The 21,701-nt window shown below is 44.1% G+C and overlaps 1 protein-coding gene across 5 annotated transcripts in view; it reads right to left on the bottom strand.

Annotated features, from left to right (window-relative positions):
* GRIP2 (glutamate receptor interacting protein 2) overlaps positions 1–21,701 on the bottom strand; it is a 479,198-nt gene that overhangs the window by 115,204 nt on the left and 342,293 nt on the right. Inside the window, exon 1 of one of the 5 annotated variants that reach the window (XM_084633200.1) lies at positions 2,778–3,657. The exons of the other annotated variants lie outside the window; for them this stretch is intronic. Within the exon in view, the coding sequence (XP_084489326.1) occupies positions 2,778–2,817 (40 nt within the window). The 5' untranslated portion in view covers positions 2,818–3,657. Of the gene's footprint in view, positions 1–2,777; positions 3,658–21,701 lie in introns of those variants that run through there. 5 annotated transcript variants of the gene reach the window in all.

Genomic DNA, 21,701 nt, shown 5'->3' with positions numbered 1-21,701 from the left:
TTTGATATTTCCCCGTCACTTTTAAACTCCAAGTAGAGTGACTCATACAAAAATCACTTGAAAAAAAATGGAAACAATTATTTTAATGCATTCATCTCATTCTCCAGCCACCAAGGAGATTTCCAAAAAGAGAGACAGATGAAATATTTTTAGAGGAGAAAAAAAAAAACACAATAAGAATCACATTTTGTTTTGCGTGTTCAAGGAAGAACTACTTAAAAAAACCCTGCAATTAAAATATTGACCAGACATTAAAGATCCATAGAATGCTACTTTGTGTACATCAGTCTAAAAGAGGGGTCTGAAGAGAATGGAGGACGGCAGGGCTGGGAGACAATACAGCCAGCTGTCTTTCCCTTCTCCTTTGTGATGTAGTGAGTCTAGTTCTGGTAAATGAGACCACAGCTCTGCTATAGAATTCACATGACAGTGAATTCCTGGGCAATAGAAGTGTAAGCTTGGCCCTAGTCACTCAGTGAAGTGCCCCACCTGCAATCTGAAAGGGACACCTCTAGCATGGAGAGAAATTCTGATTTTAAGCTACTGTAACACGTGCATTCAGCGTGGTGCTCTGTCCCCTTCTGGTGACTGGATCCAATATTGAGGTTGATAAGCCTCCTGCAGCCTTATCCAAGAGCATTGGACCTTTTCTCAAACAGTGGAGACTCATGGTTTGAGATCCAGAGGTCTGATGTTTGATCCCCACTACCAATGACCCACTTAGGAGTGTCACGTTACACCATTAAAGGGTACCAACTCTCAGATAGGGGTCTACTTAAAATCACAAAATCACATTTTTCACAGGTTGGTCACAGCATAAATAGCAAAATTTCGCAGATATGTTCACACAGTATATATACACACACACCCCACAAGTATTGCACTGTATTACTGTTACACTTGTAAATCACCCTGGATTAAGATTCTCAAAAGGGGTTCTTAAACTTTTTTTGCTGGGATCCCCTTTGCAAATATTTCAGGCTGTGACAACACCCTCTCTACCATGCTACCCTTACCTCTGCACTGTTGCTGGCATCAGCACTGCCTTCAGAGTGGGTGACCTGCCAGCAGCCACCGCTCTCTGGCCGCCCAGCTCTGAAGGCAGCACAGAAGTAGAATGTGACAATACCACCATCATCCTACAATAGGTTTGCGACCCCCAGTGTGGGTTGGGACCTCCAGTTTGAGAAATGCGGTGTACTTTTGTAAAAGAACACAAGACCAGATTTCACTGGGGAGGCCAGATTTCATGGTCCATTATGCGTTTTTTATGACCTTGAATTTGGTAGGACCCTAGTCACAGGTGGCACAGTCTGAGGAACTGGGGTGAGACTCTCCAACATTTCATATAAACTACAGGACATCTGCCCACTGGTAACCACTCTGCATCACTAGATATCAACCAGTGGCGGTGAAAAGTCCTATATCCCATACCAATTCCCAGAGCCAATCAGGGTCCTACCAAGAAGTCTCTTCATGTAGTGCCTGCATCCATGGCCTGTTACAGCAGCTTCTCTCTGCTTAGAGAGAGATGATACTTCAATGGTTCAATCAGCTTGAAAAATGGACATCTTAACTTACTGAGAGGCAGTAAGTGGATATCGGCATCTAACCACCATTAATGTTATTAGGCATCACTTAAGCCGGGTAAACTGACTTATGCCAGCTTCATTTTATCCTTTTATGGAGATCTAACAAGCGTATGTTATAGATTTTGGAGTGGAAGGGGAGGAAGAAGGTAGCATAGTTTTTTCAAATCGATTGACCTGGGTTCATTCATTCAGCCAGCTCAGGAGGTGGGGAAGAGTGCATCCCCTACCAGATTGCTTCAAGCAATGCAGATTTATTTGGAATCCAAAATAACCCTTTTCTCCAGGCTCTGATGTTTTCGCTTTCACAGGGGGAAGGGGGGGGGGGTTGGGGAAGCAAACTTCATGCAGCATTGTACATGAAAACTACAAGCAGGGCTGTGGCATGCAAGGACCAAAGTGCTCCAACATTTTAACCACACTCACACTTTCAGGACCACCCCATTTTGAAGGGCCTGGTGCCAGACTTCTATATCCAGAGCCTCATCCCCAAATAAATCATTTAAAAGGTGCCCTTAAAGCCTTCATCTCTGCACAGGACTATGGGAGATAAAGGAGGCCTGTCTGATCCATATTAGTAGTTTACAGCCCTGTATGTCCAAACAGGAGTTTATCATCATCATCATCTTAGACTGGCAATTTTCTAGTGTGAGCCAAGATCATTATGGTAGTCACTGTAACAGTAGATTAGACCGGTGATGCAGATTGCTGTCAGGGATCCAACTCTACTCAGCAGGGTCCATTACTAACAAATACCCCGCTTTGTACTTTCAGCTTTTATACACCTTGATCTTTAAAGTAATAACAAAAGAGAACAAGAAAGTATGGAGTTACATGAAGCCTCCATAAAACATCATTGCCGTAAAAATGGTCACAGAAGAGCAAATATAATATTTTGGGTGTCTTAAGAGCACACCCTACACCAGCCAGCATTTAGGCAGATACAGGATAAGAGGAGAAGCAGAGCGGTATGTACAGTGCTCTCCAATTGTTACAGGGAGAAATTCTTTTCAGAGGAGCAGAGGCACGTTTTACAAATCAAAGCAATTAAGTCAGAGTAAAAAACAAGCTCTTTTGAAACACTCCAGTAAGGCGGACATACATTGGTTACTGGGTTTGGACAGCAGTTAAAAGAAATCAAGTGAAATGAAAGTAAACTGGTGGGGGGGAAAAGACAGGCTCACTCACCGAAGTCTGACTGCAAATCCTTTTTCAGTCCACAAAGCATGTTTGCTATTCTCTATCAAAGCATTCAGCTAATTGCAATACCAGCTCCTTTCGGTCTCTCCCCTGGCTGTACTGGAATCACTTCACAGCAAGCTCACTTTCAGTCTGTCTCCCACCACAGAGCAGGGTTACAATGCACACTATGCTCCTCCACTTAAAGGGAACAAAGTCCTATTGACTCCACTTTATGAAGACTCCCAGCAAATGCTGCACTCCCTTTAACAAAATTCTAAACAGGGCTAGTTAGAACGAGAATCTCAAGATCCAGTCTGGTTTGACAAGACCAAAACCAAACCAGAGGCTAAAGGATCTTTAGCTGTTCTTAAAAATCCAGCAATAGATTGGTCAGACTGGCCACTCGGCATTTGTGGAGCACAAGTTATAAATGCAGTGATTAAAATGAACAGCTGGTTGAAGGAGCAGTGACAGCTGAACACTGGCTGGCTGGCAGATGCAGCAAACATGAAGCACACACTTCATTCCCAGCAATATTCCAACTTGAACCATGCTGGTTGAGAGCAGCCATCATTCCACATGGGCAGCGTCCTTGCCCTTTGCACAAAACCTTTTGTCCTGAATTCGCAAAAATCCAGGAGATGGTGAAGCTCCTGCCCTGGAGGAGATTCCCTTCTGTGCCTCCAGGACTTTACTGTGCACGAGCCCAGTTGCAGAAGTTGGACGGCAGCTAAACCTTATGGAAATCTCCAAGTTGCAGCAGCATTTCCGAGCATGGGAGCAGGCTGAGGCTGCAGTACTGCTTGACAGGCTTGCCTTTCCCCCACCCCCTTTGGCAAACGCTTAGAGAGCTTCCAGCACCTTTCAAGGCAATGTCAAGCTGCTGTCAAAGCATTCTGCTCTCTCCTCAAAACAGAGTGCAAGAGAGAATGAAGCTGCAATTCTATATCCTGCCTACAGCATTTTCTGAAAACTCAATTTAACCCCTTCTTGGAAGGGCAGACTGGCATTGCTCAGTTTAACTCTCTCTGGAGAGGAGAGAGGGGTTTTATTTTTTGTTTTTGGCTTTGGTCCCAAGTGCGCCAAGGGACAGAACAGATCTGAAAGATCGGTGTTTTGCCCAAACCCCACATACGTCCTGGGAATGGAGAAAGGGCAAAAGGAACATAAGCTCTCCGATGCTTACAGGAAGAATAACAATGTCTGCAATTTGAGTAGGCAGGATACAAGATAATATGGTGATCAAGTCTCGTGCTTAGGGTATAAACTGATCAACGGCAGGCAATTTTACCCTCTGCTATAGGAAGCTTGGTGTGTTGCACTGAAGCATCGGACACTAGTCACTGGACAAGAAATTGTCGTAAAGGACCAATATTCCTGCAAACTGCTTCCTTCCGTTATTAAACCAGGAGCCCCACACCCTGTCCTGTGAGACTGACTCTGTGTTCCTTCACCACTTTCTTCTAACGCTGAAGAAAGACTGTGCTGTGAAGTCAGAACTTCTCCCATTCCATGTCCCACACCTAAGGTCCTGTCTACACTAGAAGAGCTCTTGCTGGGATAGCTATCTTGGCAGATACAGCTTGAGAGTGCTTTTGGCGGCATAGCTCATGACTAGGGCCCTACCAAATTCACAGTCCGTTTTGGTCAGTTTCACAGTCATGGGATTTTAAAAATTGTAAATTTCATTATTTCAGCTACTGAAATTTCACAGTGTTGTAATTGTCGGGGTCCTGATCCAAAAAGGAGTTGGGGGGGTCCACAAGGTTATTGTGGGGGAAGGGGGGGTTGCAGTACTGCTACCCTTACTTCTGCGCGCTGCTGCTGGCGACGGCGCTGCCTTCAGAGCTGGCAGCTGGAGAGCAGTGGCCGCTGGCCGGGAGCCCGGCTCTGAAGGCAGCGCTCCGCCCGCAGCAGTGCCACACCAGCAGCGGCACAGAAGTAAAGACGCCACGGTGTGGTGTTTCCACCCGTACTTCTGCGCTACTGCTGGCAGGGCGCTGCCTTCAGAATTGGGTGCCTGGCTAGCAGCCACTGCCCTCCAGCTGCCCAGCTCTGAAGGCAGAGCAGAAGTAAGGGTGGCAATATTGTGACCCCCCTAAAATAACCTTGAGACTCTCCTGCAGTTTCCTTTTGGGTCAGGATCCCCAATCTGAGAAACTCTGGTCTGTGAAATCTGTTTAGTATAGGGTAAAAGCACGCACAAGACCAGATTTCACGGGGTGAGACCAGATTTCACGGTCCGTGATGCATTTTTCATGGCCATGAATTTGATAAGGCCGTATTCATGACTTATACTAGTTCTCCAGACTCATATCAGCAAGAGGTTTCTTGTGGTGGTGGTTTTGTTGTTGTTTTGCTGGTATAACTGCATCGACACTAGAATTTTTCCTAGGATAACAATGTCATAACCAATGTTGTACTGGCAAAAAAGTTTCTAGTGTAGACCTGGCCTAAATATTTAAGATCTCTGTGGGCTTAGCAGTGGCATGTGGACAAGTGGGCTTCACAGAGGGAAGCCTAAACTTTCTGCTGGGATTGAAGTGCAGCAACATCTTTATTGTGGCATGAAGGCAGCTGTTTTGTGCTCAGATGCCTTACACAAAAGATTTATAATTAGTAACACACACACACCATTTTGGTCCACAATTTGTGTGGGTATTTTTTTTAAAGTTCTATTTGACAATAGATGTAGTTAGTAATTGAGCTGAAGTTTGTAATTAAAAATCTTTTCAGACGGCTATTAATGTTTTTGCAGTGGAGAAACGGTCTTTAAAAATGTGCTATACTTGAAGCTTTCTTTTTAAGAAACAAATATAATTAGAAGCTGATAATTTGAGGAAGGTTGCAATGAAATGGACATTAAATCTACAATAGATTGCTTTTTAAAAGTATAAATTCCCTGATATGTTTACTGCCGCCATCAAAATGATCAGCTGTTGAAAAAAGGACAATCATAGAGGACGTGGGACGAGGGTAGATGAAAGAATGAAGATGTTTACTCTATGGATACTGGCCAATGCATATAAACACTATGCCTACTTGAAATTGTTGCCGGCAATATTTAATAGTGGAAGTGAACAGCTTGAATCTCTTCCAAACAATAATAATTTTTTTAAAAAGTACACCACAGATGTGGAGACCAATTATGCAGCCGAAAAAAAGTAAAATATCTTCATGTTGTCAGGTATGGTTACCAGAAACGTTAGTATGAGGCATCAATCTCAACTGTGGCTGGATGAACCAAAGCAGTAGTAAGGAGAGCTTTGACTTGTGATAATCTACACATCCTCTACCTCTTGACATTAACTTTGATTGAAGTGTCCTGAATTAAATAGCTAACCAACAATACTCCTGTACTGATGTATGTATAGACGTGCCTATCTTAAAAAAAAAAAAAAAAAAAAAAAAAAAAAAAGGTTCTTGCTGAAACTGGATGCCAATTAGGATCTTTTAGCTAGACAGAAATAAAAGTGAATTGAATACTAAATGAAATACCAAAAACCTTTCACATGAAATTCTGCATTCTTAGCACTCCCAAAATTTCCACTAACTTTTGTTAAAATGTTGGATGTGCAAAGAATGCAAGATCAGGCCCCACATCTTATTTCAAATGCTAAACTGAAGACAGTACAACTTCAAGATAGCTTCATCACAAAACCAGATTCCATGGTCCACAGTAAAACACATTTCCCAGTCTAGCTTCTTGAGAATTACACGCTATTACACCTGGATGAAAGCCAGTTGAAAGGCCATTAAGTCTAAGTAAAAGAGAGATTTTTTTCTCAGAGAGAGAGGTGGTCCCTAGAGAAATCACTCACCAGCCATCTGTTTAAAATTTAGTTTGCACTAACTATTGGCCAACAGCAACCAGGAATATCTAAATTTGCATATATTGACACAAACATAAAAACTCTTAAGTTTATACCTGCCATTTCTTGTCTTCCCACTTTTGAAATGTTGCAACCAATCACTGAGCACCATCCAGTCTAATGTAAAGTTCACTAAATACAGAATACACTTTACACAAACAACAGAGCTGAGGGTAGAAGCGGGCAGAGAAGCAGCTTATTCAAAACATTGATGTGGTCCACTGCTTCACTGTTGTGAAGAACAGAAGTTTGCTGCCCCATGCTGATCCAACCCCCCTTCCCCACTCCGATCCTATAGCAATGATCCAAACCCTGTATGCCGTTACAGCAGAATATTGTAATGGTCTGTCAATGAAAAAATACACACAGTGTTTGGAAAAATGTAAAAATATCTTATGTCACTCTATAGTAGCATATCCCAGGAGATTATTGGACAGCAGCAATGTAGCTGTCTTTGGAGAAACGGCAAGGAGAAATAAACACTTATTGCATAGGAGACACAGAACCTGACCACATATGAACTCATATTAACCCAATGAAATGCTTGGGTTAGGACTAGTTCATAAGAAAATGATCCAGAAACTTCCAGCTAAAAAGATGAGGTTCAAGGGAGTTTGGGTGACCTCCCCCGACATCCTTGTTTTCCCATTTACATAATGTGGCTCTATGGTTTCACCTGGGACTAGAGTTCCAAAATTGCCACTTATTGTCTCTGTCATGCTAGAAGCGTAAGAAATACTGGAAATCTCAGAAGAAAGCCAGTTAATTGTGAGACTTTCCAACCCAGTTTTGCATAATAAAGAGGTTCAGACAGTTTAGATAATGAATCCCAACCTCGCCCAGTTTGTCCACCTCTCCCTGTATATTATTAACAGGAGTTCCTAGCTGGTTACCTAACCAGCCACCACCTACTGTAATTACTCCATTCTATTGCCACAGAAACCACACTTAGCTAGCTGTGCTTATTTAAAATAGCTGAACACCTATGGGTCAGATTCAGACCTGTTAATGGGGAGAGCAGATGCAATCTGGCTTTACATTGCTAAAACTCTGCAACACACAACCACTAATTTTCTTTCCATGAGCAAAAAGCCTTGATCTTTAAAGATGCCTTGTATCCAAGAAACCTAGACACAGAGCCAGAGGACAAGCATTTCTGTATTGCTCTATTCATTATGAGCAAATTCCACCAGCTAGTCTTAAAAGTGAATTTATTATCAATAAATGGACACTGCATGATAAATTGACCCATCTAATAGGCAGTTAGGGCCCTTGCTTCACAAAGACGTACAGGCTGTTAGAGCACCAAAAGGGAGAGTATTTTAAGGGGCTGCTTTCTAAGACCCCAATCTATTTTCCTCATCATTAAAAGGGAAATAAAAACTATAACTATACATTTTTCCTCCTTAAACAACAACAGTCACAACTATCATTGCCCAATAGCAACAGCCATGTCTGTGGGTGGGAGCAAGAAGGGAACTGAAGAGGGGATGCCTCCCAGGAGTGTGATTGATGGGGAAAAAAGGGGCGTGCTGCAGTGATCCCTAAATCTGACACTGGCTCTTGGAAGTTCGAGGATTACGCATTTCACATGCCTTCCAACCATCCCCAACTAGGCTGGAATGCACATTAAGATAATAGACTCTTATTCAACACCAATCCTTCCTTACATTACGGTAAGTGGAAGATCAAATTTTAATAAAAACAAAAACACGCCCCCCCCCCCCATCTCCACACACACACAGAAACACTCAGAAGACATAGGCCATTTGGAGTTACAATGTTCCTGCTGAATTCAAACACAGGCTGCACTAATCAAATGGGGGCAGAAGTGGCTTTCCTCTTTCACATGCATAACTTTACCCAGGGAAATTGTGTGTAAGATGCATTTAAGCAAATAGAGGATAGAATTCATCCTGGGACAAACTCCACTGGCCTCCTGGGGTTTACACCACGTATGGAAGTACCAGCCCAGCTTCCCCTAGTTGATCTTGCATTCAAGTCATAACGCTCAACTTGCGATAGCTCACTTTTTGGGCACCCTGCCCCTTTTAATGCCCTCCTGTGGGCCCCATAAGAATTGCATGCCGGCTTTCACATGGACAAAAACACCCACTGCCTGGGGCTGGTTTAATAACAAACAGTTCTTAATCTTCAGGGTCCCAAAATAAAGCCCAGCACCACACAAAGGTCCATACTTCGCTCTGGTGTCTTCTCTCACACCCAAAGCTCCTCTTCTTCTGTCCCAGTGTGGTCTCACAACCTGTCCTCCTGGCTCTTCCTATCTGGAGCTGAGCCTTCTGGCACTAGCCTGTGGGCCCCCAAATGTCTATACCCCCAAATTTCATCCAGGTAACCCACAAAAGTCTCCTGTTCCCGGGCTGCTTGGTGTCACAACTCCTTCGGTCTCAGGATCTTCCCTGCAGGAGTTCTTCACACTCCTTATAGTCTCTCTCTACTTTTCTAAGCAACCCCCATGCCTGCTGCTCTTCATAGGGCAATCACCTTCATCTCTCCCAGGTGCGACTCATTGTGTAATCAGGGCTGGCTAGCCCCAGTCCTCCAGCAGTGAGCCACCCTGTTACAGAGAGACAAGGTAAGGAAGAGAGTCAAGCTTTTGAGTCTCTCTCACAACAGAACTTGGTCCAATAAGAGATATTGGACTCACCCACCTTTTCTCTCATATCCTAGGACCAACAGGACTACACCACCACAGCATATCCTGTTAGAGACATTCAACTTTAAATGGACTAATTTAAAAAACAAAAAACCAACCACCAAGAATGTTCTCACAGAGTACTCTTACATAAAACAGCCTAATTTATTGTCAAACATTTTCATCGGTTTTTCCTCCCGGTTCCCTTACTGAAGTTTAGACATGTCTTTTGGGTGGATTGAAGAGCACTACCACCAAATGTGTTCAGGCCCACCTCTCTCCATCCCCTTGCCTTCCTCTCTATGCACTCGCCTGCCTGCTGGCTCTGCAAATTCAGCTTTGGTGCTGCCATTCCTGGAAAACGTTCCCTTGCAGGGCATGGAGAAAAAAAAGGGAGCATGAGTACACCCTCCAGAGCAGGGTGAGAGTGAAGTCATCAGGCAAATGAATGAGACAGGAAGCACAACTGCCCATCAGCAAAATAATGGAGCGGGACTATGTGAAACTGACAAGTGGGCATGGTAACCAAACCAGAAAAGCTCTCTCTCCCCATAGTTGCTGTCGATTATAGTGATCTTGTGGTCACTTTTAACAATATGAGTAAACTTTTTCAGGTAGAAAATGTGCTTTTAATTAGAAATGACAATTTATAAAACAGTCCTGGCAGAGGCGGAGTAGTTTTTTGTACATGTGTGCCCCACTATTAAAGTGGAACTTTTACAAAAGCCTCTGGGGTCTGCACATTCCAGTCTGATAGGTCAGATTGTTTTGTAGGACCAGGCAAAATTATTAACTTAAATGTGGGCCAAAGATCATAAATTATAGGATATAACTCTTGTGCTGGAGTTGCAGCTACCATGAAACCAGTGCTAAGAACCTCCAACAAGCAACTGTCTTAAACAACTTCAAAGTGTCTTCCAAGTTTTTGTGTTTAAATTTTATTTCACCTTTAGTTAGAGGAACAACTAAATTAGAAGTTTAAGATCAAATTACAATTTTAAATAATCAACTGTCCAAGAGTTAATTCCCCAACTTCCCCTCACTTAAAGATCTTTGTAGTGGGAGGACACGTTCTTCTCATTCTGATAGACGTGGCTTATGTGGGAGGTGTTTCTCCTTCTACATTGCCAATCTGAAGTGGGGAATGAGACTGGAGACTGGCCTGATGTTAGTACAGACCCTGTATTGTTGTTTATGCTCAGTGCAGAGCTAACTGGAAGAGGAAGCACTAGTTTGAGTGACAGGGCTTGTTCCCAGCCCTCCTTCCCGACGTGCAATGACACTACTGTTCAGGCGCTAAGAAATCAACAGAGCAGAACTCAATTTACTTGTGCTCCATAGAAAATGAGAGGTGTTTGTGGGAGAGGGTAAGTTATGTCTAGTATGGAGCCTCAGAGAATATCCCACCCCTCCCTGCCCCAAACTGAATATCCTGTACAATGTTCTGGTACTCAGAAGCTGACTGCCGTCTGTCTCTGAACATGAAAGTTGCATTGTTTTAATTTGACGCAAGAAAAGATGCTAACATTGGAAGAGCAGAATATATTGGAAGACTACAGGAAATGACTCTTGAAATTAAGGAACAAAGCACATTTAATGGGTAGCTCTGGAGACAGATTGTACATGTGCATAGAAATGTAGGGTTGGAAGAGATTTAAAGAGGTCATCTAGTCCATTCCCTTTGCTTAGGCAGAATTAAGTGTCCCTAGACCATCCTGGAGAGGAATTTGTTTAACTTGTTCTTTATAACCTCCAATGATGGAGATTCTACAATCTTCCTAGGTAATCTGTTCCAGTGTTTAAACTATCCTTATAGTTAGAAAGTTTTCCTAATGTCTAACCTAAATCTTTGTTGTTCCTCCTCAGCCTTTTCCTCTCCTCTAGGTGCTCCTCCCTTATCTTGTTCTAATGCCTTGGGCTGTCCTCTGCTCTCAACACAGAGCTGCACAGTAGTATAGGAAGTGTTCTCACCCTCCCTGCCAAACACATTATTTTCCATCTGTCTTGTAGCATTTCTCTGGATTCCATAGCACTCATATGGCTGTCTCTCTGCAAAGAGTTGGCTCAGCCTGGGCATCGGTGTGGGGCTGAACTCACCAGTGCCCTGAGGCATTTCTGTGCTAGCCTCATAGCATAAAAGGTCTGCAAAGTAATCCATTAAGCCTCCCTAGGAATACCCTGGATATGGGGGAGAGGCATCCCACCTTCCCTGAAAGACCTATGGCCAGTTCTACTCCTAGCCTCAGCAAAAATACAATATCTGCTGGTCCAATCTTTGCCCTGTCCCCCAGTGGCCAATACAATAAAATCCACTCATTCTATGGTCTTTCACCCTAGCTTTGTGTCTTGTGTAAAGTACATTTTTATACAGCCCAACCTTAACTGTCTCCTTTTTGTATAGTGTGGGTAGGATCTTTGAAAGCTCTCAGCACTGACCTAACGGGGCTGCCATTCAAGTCACTGGGAGCTTAACCACTGATTTCACAATTAAGCTTTTGAAAAATCCATAACCTCATGCTGAAGTGGATCCCAGCAGCTTGTTAGATCCCTACGTGTTCAAGGCCATCTCCCCTGGAGACTTGGAGAGTGAGTGAGATTTACATTAATTGTTAATTTACGTTAAGCCCGAAGCCCCACCGACCACCTTCCCCAAGCCCCCATGTTAAGCCCTACCCCACCCCCACTCTGCCTCTTCCCACCTAGTACCACCCTCCTCCCCCAAGCGTACCCCATCCCTGCTCCTCCTGCACCCTGTGGAACAGCTGAACGCGGCGGGTGCTGGGAGGGAGGAGGAGGAGTTGATTGGGGGGGCAGCAGGTGGGTGGGAGGCACGGGGAGGGGCAAATGGGGAGCTGACTGATGGTGGGTGTTAAGCACCCACTAATTTTCAGCACCGATGCCTGAAGCATATATAGAGCTTGCATATTATAGCAGCTTCTTTTGGAGCCTAAGACTAATGTGTGAGTGTGTGCGCACGTGTACCTGCTTTAAACCTTGCAAATAACTCATTTCTTTTTCCTAATTAAAAAAAAATGTTTAGTTAGTTTATTATAAGACTGGCTACAAACAGTCTTTGGTGAGAGATCTGCGGTGTAGTTGACCAACGGTAAGTGACTGGTCCTCTGGGACTGGGAGTAACCTGAATATTGTGATTTTTGGTGTAAGGGACTATCTATCACAAAGGCAAGTTTGCCTGGGTGGCAAGATAGAATCATAGGACTGAAAGAGACCTCAAGAGGTCTTCTAGTCCAGGGGTCCTCAACCTTTTTCCTTCTGAGGCCCACTCCAACAAGCTATAAAAACTCCATGGCCCACCTGTGCCAAAATTACTGGTTTTCTGCATATAAAAGCCAGGGCCGGCGGTAGCAGGGTAGCAAGCAGGGCAGCAAGCAGGGCAATTGTCTGGGGCCTCAGCTTCACGAGGGGCCCTGTGGCATAAGTTGCTCGGGCTTTGGCTTCAGTCCCAGGTGGCAGGGCTCTGGGCCCCAGGCTTCAGCCCCATGCAGTAAGGCTTCAGCTTTCTGCCCTAGGCCCCAACAAGTCTAACACTGGCCCTGCTTGGAGGACCCCCTGAAACCTGCTCATGGCCCCGCAGGGGGCCCCAGACCCCTGGTTGAGAACCACTGATCTAGTTCAGTCCCCTGCAATCAAGGCTGGACTAAATATTATCTAGACCAGCCCTGATAGATGTTAGACATTGGAGGTTTTTTTAAGAGCAAGTCAGACAGATCCCACAACCTCCATAGGCCATTTATTCCAGTGCTTAACTAACCTGACAGTAAGCGAGTTTTTCCTAACGTCCAACCTAAACCTCTCTTGCTGCAATTTAAGCCCATTGCTTCTTGTCCTAGCCTCAGAGGTTAATAAGAACAATTTTTCTCCCTTCTCTTTGTAACAACCTTTAGACCAGAGTGCTGAAGGGGACTGTCTGGGACTCCATCTTAAGGCTGGTGCTTGAGGAGTTCACACTTGATTGGTTGTGTGTTCTATACTTAGATTTCACCAGTTTGAGGTTTGTGCCCTACTTCTTAACAGTCTGCCCTGAGGCCGATATGTTCATGAGCTACTCCAGACAGCTTGACAAAGAATTGGTAAATTCTTTTTGGCCACAGTTCACTTGGACTCGTGTGTCTCTTTGGATATCTCGGGTGAGGTATGTGTCAGAGTGGGAAACAACCGAACCGGCATTTAATTTAACACTCCAGTTATAACTTTCATTGTGGCATTAAGCTGCACATCCAGAGATTTGGTATGTGAGTTGCTGGCCCAGTCTGGTGTGCTATATATTCTGCAGTTGAACAGATGAGTACTAGAATTGCTGTTCGACATGCGTGCACCTTGGCATCCCATATTGTGCATAAGAGTTTTTGAACAAGGCTCCTTCTTTGTATGTCATTCCAGATGAGCTTTTTTTTTTTTTTTTTTAAAAAAAAAAAAAAAGTCAAGGTTCCGTCCAAAGTTATACCCTAATACGTCGGAAAAGGCTTATTTCAGACCCGGTGATCCCAAAAGGTGACATGAAGTGGTTTCCTGGCAGCTTTGTTATTTAGGTGAAAGGCTATTACTGAAGTTTTGGAGGCATTGGGGCAGAGCTTCCAATATTGAAAGTATTCCGCCATTATCTTGGAGGTCAGTGGAGAGGATGTTGCCAATAGTGGTGAGGTCTTGGATTCATACTGCCAGAGTGATGTCATCAACATAAATGAATGTACGGGAAATTGTGTCAGGTGAGTCATTAATATGTACACCACTGAATCGGTCTCCCAACCATGCTTGTCACTTTGGCCCAAAATTCTTCAGGAATTCAGGATAAATACAGTCCTTGCCAGCAGCTTTTCTGCTTTTAGTGGCTAGAAGAGACTCATTTATTTCTTCTGTAGCAGTGATTTTCAACCTTTTTTTCATTTGTGGACCCCTAAAAAATTTTGAATGGAGGTGCACACCCCTTTGGAAATCTTAGGCAGTCTGTGGACCTGCCCAGGGTTCCATGAACCACTGGTTGAAAACCACTGTTCTATAGCATATGGAGATGATAGTGGTGAAGTTGCAGCTCTTTTCTGAACTTCCTGTATAACCATCTTATCAGTTTAGGTCTTTGAATTATGAAGACCACCAACAATAGTGGTCATTGCTTTCAGTTGATGGTGTTTTACGGAGTCAGTAGCTCCAAGCTTATGGAGGAATGCTCAGGTTTTGCAAACAGAATGAGGGAAATCAAGATCCTCCACCGTATCATTCCATTTTTTCAGATGAGCATAATTCAGTGACTAGTAGTCCTTTTACACTGAATGACATATACTATTATTGTAATAGAATGGATCAGGAATTTTGCATGGGAATGGATTTTCAAACAGAAAATGCAGTTTCCACATGAAAATTTTGATTTTCCATCAGGAAAATTGAAATGACATTTAATTTTCAAGTCAGTTTCAAAATCAGAATATTTCATTTAACTGGTTCAAAATATTTTGTTTTGAATCATTTTCACAAAACATTAGACTGCCTTATAGGAGAGGTCATTTGGGCTCCATTCTGTCTAATGGATTGTGCTCCCTAGAGGACTAGATCTCCCATAACGCAATGCAGAGTCTCCTCTAACTGAGCTGTGTGGTGCATTATGGGAGCTGTAGTCCAGCCAGGGAGCTTGGCCCACATGGGAGAATGGGGGCATCAGGCTCCCAAACTACAACTCCCATAAGTTAATGTGCCACAACGGGAAAGTGCAGTTTCATATTCAATTAACTCTATATGAAGCATTTCAGGACAGTCCAATAAACCAAAATTAACACATTTTGATTTTGGAATGTTTGCGTGTTTTGTTCCCATCAAAAATTCCCAAAACAAAATATTTCAACTTTCTTAATTGAATTTTTTTTCATGGAACAGAAATTCTGAAAATTTTGAAGTTCAACTTTTCATCCCAATTTGGGACAAAAACAAAATGTTGAAGTGTCAGAATTTCTGGAGGGATGGAAATTCCCATTTTCACACTCATCTCTAGTTGTAATTTATAACAGATCTGTGACCCCTAAAAAGGCAGTGGTGACTGCTACATGTAATGAGAATTCAAGATTTCACAACAGCAGCACTCAAAATCCTCCTGCTGAAGGAGCGTAAGTCCTTACTACTGGTGCTAAAATAGGATCTCCTTTAGCTATTAACAGTATAGGGCCTAGGATGTGAAGCTGAGACATCCTAATTCCATCCAGTGGAGGGCAGTAGCTCAAACAAATGTACAAACAGTTCATTCTAGTTTCAAGGGCAAGTACTATCATTAGGCAGAATTCAAGTGCACCTCTTCCTTCAATTTACACAAAAACTCTGCTTTCCACTTGCAAGATTTCCCCTGGCACCACTATCTGCACAGGGACACTGTGCCAAATCAAATGGAAAAATGAGCGAGCAGGTCACCACTATTAATAGGTGTCACATAGTTTCTTTTCAACGACTAGCAGTGTAACAATGCATTAACGAGAAATGAAACACCATGTTAACATTAATTTGCATAGTATTAAACCATGATGCTTTGCTTTTCTATTCTCCTTCCAAACCTTCCTGACTGGCATATGAATCAAAAATGAAATTTAATTGCCAGGGTATTCAGCAAAATCATTGAGTTTCTGCTTAATAAAGCTTCATTTGTACGCTGGTGCATCAGACCTTCTCTCCAAGGTGCTATATTAACTAGTGCAGATGTAAAATATCTCGCAGGGTTTATTTTAATAAGCATTTCAACAGAGGAAAAAGAAGGAAGGCCAATAGTGAAGTTTTACAGAAGAGCAGGAAGAAGTAGAAACTAATACCTGCATTATGGTAAAAGCAAGCAACACACAGCAGCTTAAAGAGCATTCACACAGAATCACAGAAATGTAGGACTGGAATGGACATAGCTAGGTCATCTAGTCCAGCCCCCTGCACTGATGCAAGACTAAGTATTATCTAGACGATTCCTAACAGGTGTTTGTCTAACTTGTTCTCAAAAACCTCCAATGATGGATATTCCACAGCCTCCCTAGGTAATTTATTCCAGTGTTTAACTACTCTTGCAGTTAGGAAGATTTTCCTAAAGTCTAATCTAAATCTCCCTTGCTGCATTTTAATCCATTATTTCTTGCCCTATCCTCCGTGGATAAGGAGAAAAAAAGTGTATCACCCTCCTCTTTATAACAACCTTTTATGGATTTGAAGACTGTTATGTCCCTTCCGTCTACTCTTCTCCAAAAGAAACAAACCCAGTTTTCTCAGTCATTCCTTGTAGGTCATGTTTTCTAGACATTTAATCATTTTAGTTGCTTCTCTCCTAGGTCAGCCCTGCCGCCTCGTTAACACACAGGGGAAACATGATGGAGGATTTAAAACCAAAAAAACCCACAGCCACCAGGAGTCTAAAGCCTTGCACTAGTTACTCCTGAGGGCATTCTGCACCAAAAAATTAAAAATTCTGCCCCCTCAAATTAAAAATTCTGTGAATATTTTAAAATTCTGCAAAATTCTCCAAATTTTATTTGTCAAATAAATGTGGAGTCTCCAGCATAGCATTGGGGAGCACAGGCCACTGGCTGCACAGAGGTGGGACATCACTGTGCAGCTCCCCCATGGGACACAGACTCAGCAGTGCAGCGGCACCCAACCCTGACAATGCAAGGACTGGGCCTTCCCCAGAAAAACCCCAGGGCCCTGCCCTTCTGTGCCAGGTGCACCAGGTGTGGGCAGGGAGGCTCAGCAAGGCAGGATCCAAGTATGGAGGGGCTTAATGTGGGGGGAATCCAGGTGTGGATTGAGAGCGTTCTGTGTGGGGCAATCTGGTGTGGACAACTCAGTGGCAGATCTGGATGCACAGGGGCTTGTTGGGGGGTTCTGGGTGCAGGGGGGTCCAGGTGAAGGTGGTTGGGGCTCAGTGGGGGAAATAGAGCTCAGCAGGGGGATCCAGATGCTGGGGGAGCGGGGTGGGGATCCTGGTGCAGCTGGTTGGGGCTCGGTAGTGTGGGGATCCTGGTGCGGGTGGCTTGTTGGAATGGTCCAGGTGCAAGGGGAGTGGGGCTCATCAGGGGGATTCTTGGTGCAGGGGAGGGGTGAGGCTCGTTGAGAGGGTCTGGATGCGAGGGGGTCTGGATGCATGGGGGTTGGGCGGATGGGGGAAGCAGTTCCCTGTACAGTGATCCTGCACCCATTGCTCCTCAGCTGCAGGGGGAAGAAAGCATAGGGGTTGGGGGAGAGTTTGCAGAGCTTCCTACAGTCAGGGGAGAAATCTGGGGGTGGGTCTGACATGGACCCGGACACCATGCAGGGGAAGAGGAAGTCCCGTCCTCCCCAGCCCAGCCAAAACTAGCAGTTGAGCCCAGCACAGGGTAGGAGCCACCAGCCAGGTCTTCCCCAGTCTCACCCCCTGCCCCAGTGATTTACCTCTCTGCTGGCTGCCCTGGGCACCTGAAACATATTGCTGGGGAGGGTCTCATAACCACTCTTGTGGCTTCCCTTTGCGTCCCTGTCAGAAAGCCATTTTTCTGCGGGGAACCAAAGAAATCTGCAGGGGACACATTCTGCATGTGCGCAGTGACGCAGAATTCTCCCAGAAGTAGCTAGTGCACACTCTGTTAGGTGGTCTCTGCCCTCCCCCCCCAAAAAGGTAATACTCTTTTCTATGAGTCTGCATCGCACCACTGTGTAAACTAAATACAAAACAGAGGTTCTAAACTACAAGATAGTCCATGGAACTAATTTCAAGAGCTGGAGCATTTGTCCAAGACAAAAAGGGCTAATTCCATTTTTGGGTAGTTGACTATGGCGTATAACATTTCCCTGCCATTCCAAGCATAGAATCATAGAATATCAGGGTTGGAAGGGACCCCAGAAGGTCATCTAGTCCAACCCCCTGCTCAAAGCAGGACCAATTCCCAGTTAAATAATCCTAGCCAGGGCTTTGTCAAGCCTGACCTTAAAAACCTCTAAGGAAGGAGATTCTACCACCTCCCTAGGTAACGCATTCCAGTGTTTCACCACCCTCTTAGTGAAAAAGTTTTTCCTAATATCCAATCTAAACCTCCCCCACTGCAACTTGAGACCATTACTCCTCGTTCTGTCATCTGCTACCATTGAGAACAGTCTAGAGCCATCCTCTTTGGAACCCCCTTTCAGGTAGTTGAAAGCAGCTATCAAATCCCCCCTCATTCTTCTCTTCTGCAGGCTAAACAAGCCCAGCTCCCTCAGCCTCTCCTCATAACTCATGTGTTCCAGTCCCCTAATCATTTTTGTTGCCCTTCGCTGGACTCTCTCCAATTTATCCACATCCTTCTTGAAGTGTGGGGCCCAAAACTGGACACAGTACTCCAGATGAGGCCTCACCAATGTCGAATAGAGGGGAACGATCACGTACCTCGATCTGCTCGCTATGCCCCTACTTATACATCCCAAAATGCCATTGGCCTTCTTGGCAACAAGGGCACACTGCTGACTCATATCCAGCTTCTCGTCCACTGTCACCCCTAGGTCCTTTTCCGCAGAACTGCTGCCTAGCCATTCGGTCCCTAGTCTGTAGCTGTGCATTGGGTTCTTCCGTCCTAAGTGCAGGACCCTGCACTTATCCTTATTGAACCTCATCAGATTCCTTTTGGCCCAATCTTCCAATTGGTCTAGGTCCTTCTGTATCCTATCCCTCCCCTCCAGCGTATCTACCACTCCTCCCAGTTTAGTATCATCCGCAAATTTGCTGAGAGTGCAATCCACACCATCCTCCAGATCATTTATGAAGATATTGAACAAAACCGGCCCCAGGACCGACCCTTGGGGCACTCCACTTGATACCGGCTGCCAACTAGACATGGAGCCATTGATCACTACCCGTTGAGCCCGACAATCTAGCCAGCTTTCTACCCACCTTATAGTGCATTCATCCAGCCCATACTTCCTTAACTTGCTGACAAGAATACTATGGGAGACCGTGTCAAAAGCTTTGCTAAAGTCAAGAAACAATACATCCATTGCTTTCCCTTCATCCACAGAACCAGTAATCTCATCATAATAGGCGATTAGATTAGTCAGGCATGACCTTCCCTTGGTGAATCCATGCTGGCTGTTCCTGATCACTTTCCTCTCATGCAAGTGCTTCAGGATTGATTCTTTGAGGACCTGCTCCATGATTTTTCCAGGGACTGAGGTGAGGCTGTCTGGCCTGTAGTTCCCAGGATCTTCCTTCTTCCCTTTTTTAAAGTTTGGCACTACATTAGCCTTTTTCCAGTCATCCGGGACTTCCCCGGTTCGCCACGAGTTTTCAAAGATAATGGCCAGTGGCTCTGCAATCACAGCCGCCAATTCCTTCAGCACTCTCGGATGCAACTCGTCCGGCCCCATGGACTTGTGCACGTCCAGCTTTTCTAAATAGTCCCTAACCGCCTCTATCTCCACAGAGGGCATTCTTCACTTTGTCTCCTTAATTATGCAGTATTGCTGCATACTATTAAAACAGCTGGTCATCTTCCACCACGGGCAAGGCACTGTTTCAGTACCAGGTGAAGGGATTCCTGGAAGAAAAAGTTCTTTAGCATCCAAGGTACTGAAGAATTTTACATGTATAAATTCCTGCAGCTGGCTTGGAGAAAGTAAAACAGAGAGATGCAGTGAGAATATGGGTGCTGAAGTCATAAGGCTGGATTGGCCAAAGTATCGGCACCAAGCCTGTGGAAAAATGTGGTCACATCTACTTAGTTTTTGGAGCTTTGTGCACAATGGCACATTTGTGCCAAGTTTTATCATCATGATCCTTTTACTGTGTAATAATAAAATGGCATTGGGAGATTGCATCTTTTAACTGGTCTAGTCAAGAGCCTGCCCCCTCCCAGCCCCAAAACTAGAGCCTAGTAAGAGTAAACAGATCCATCAGAATGTTCTCAAGAACATCTCACCTGTGAGAAAGTGAAGGGACATGAATATTCTTGGTATAATGGTTCAGAATAAACAGACAGACCTGACCCAAAGCTGCTATCCCAACAGCTCACTATAGCTATTCACCATTCATGACAAGATTTCCAACATACAGGTACACATCACTACATAATTCATCACCAAAACTGCGCTCCCACCCCTCAAAAATAGGCCACAGAAACTAAGCTACCCTATTGATGCTACAGTTTGTCCCTCCAGGTCAGTGACCATTGGTAAGAGAGTATACACATGCAGAGCTCTACAGAAAAGCTTCCAGTGTGGCTGGTAGTGATATACCTGTCCCAAGGATACAGCCACATTTGCCTTCAGTCACTAAGGCTGTCAACCAGACACCTTTCATATGTGCTAAATTTAAGTGAAAAACAAAAAGTTTGAGTCTCTGAAATTTTCAATCCCATTTAATATTTTGTGATAACTTGTTATTGGACCAGATTTCCACAACATAAAGCATCATCTTGTTAGTTATAGGAGTCAAGCTGTGGTTCCTGAAGATATCAAAATGTTAAATATCAAAATATATTTCTGTACTGAAGTCTCAAGGAGATGCTCTGAGAGCCCTAGAACTCTCACACACACCCCCCACCCACCCATGGCATGTATGTAAATATCTATAAAATTCCGTCTGATAAGCACAAGGCACACGTTTTGGAACCAGATCTGAATGTTTAGAGCAGAGCTGAGATAAGGCAGAACCTAAATCCATATAAACTCATCCTCTTCTGGCTAGTGACAGCAAGAGGGGGACATATAATCAATGAAGGCAGACTGACTCAGTTGCCATCCGTGGCATTGCACATTGGTGATAATGGATTAGCGTGAGTTTTAAGAGGCCAGAACATGGCTCAGTGATTCAGCTTTATTTTACAGGGAAAGGGAAGTAGAGAGGAGTAATATGGAGAGTAATACAGTCTTCTTATCTGAGGACTGCTAGTGATAAGGATGTAAATGACTAGAAATAAAAAAAACCACACACAGTCAATAATAGTATTTTTAAAAAAAATCTGGAAATTTTAGGCTATTATCTTTCCAGCTGAAGAGCTGTAATTGAAAGAGACTAATCTTCCAGTGGGTTCATGAAGGGTTTACAAGCTAATTGTTCTCTTTTTGTCTTTAGGATTAATACTACGTTCTGTGAGTGGAGCCACAGCAGATGTGCAGCCTTTGCTCTCTCTAATCGAAATGCCTGTAATGCCACAGATGTGCCTGATGCCGTACAGTGACATAATAGAATCTCTCTCTCCCTCATAAAGTGGCTGTTCTGAAATGAAATTACAACAATCTTCATAAGACAACAATAAGTTCCCTTATATGGGGAGGGCAGATGGGTGAGAAGAGAGAAGAAGATATGTCGGGAACGTGGGACAACAGATGAACTTCCCCTTCTCTCCTTTCCTGATATGTAGTTTGTGTCATTTGGAAATGGACACAATGGGAAATTATCCCATGGAAATCAGTTGCCAAACT

The sequence above is a fragment of the Lepidochelys olivacea genome (assembly GCF_965140295.1).
Source record: "Lepidochelys olivacea isolate rLepOli2 genome assembly, chromosome: 7".
In the NCBI taxonomy this organism is placed as follows: domain Eukaryota; kingdom Metazoa; phylum Chordata; order Testudines; family Cheloniidae; genus Lepidochelys; species Lepidochelys olivacea.
This window is presented reverse-complemented; position numbering and strand designations above follow the sequence as displayed.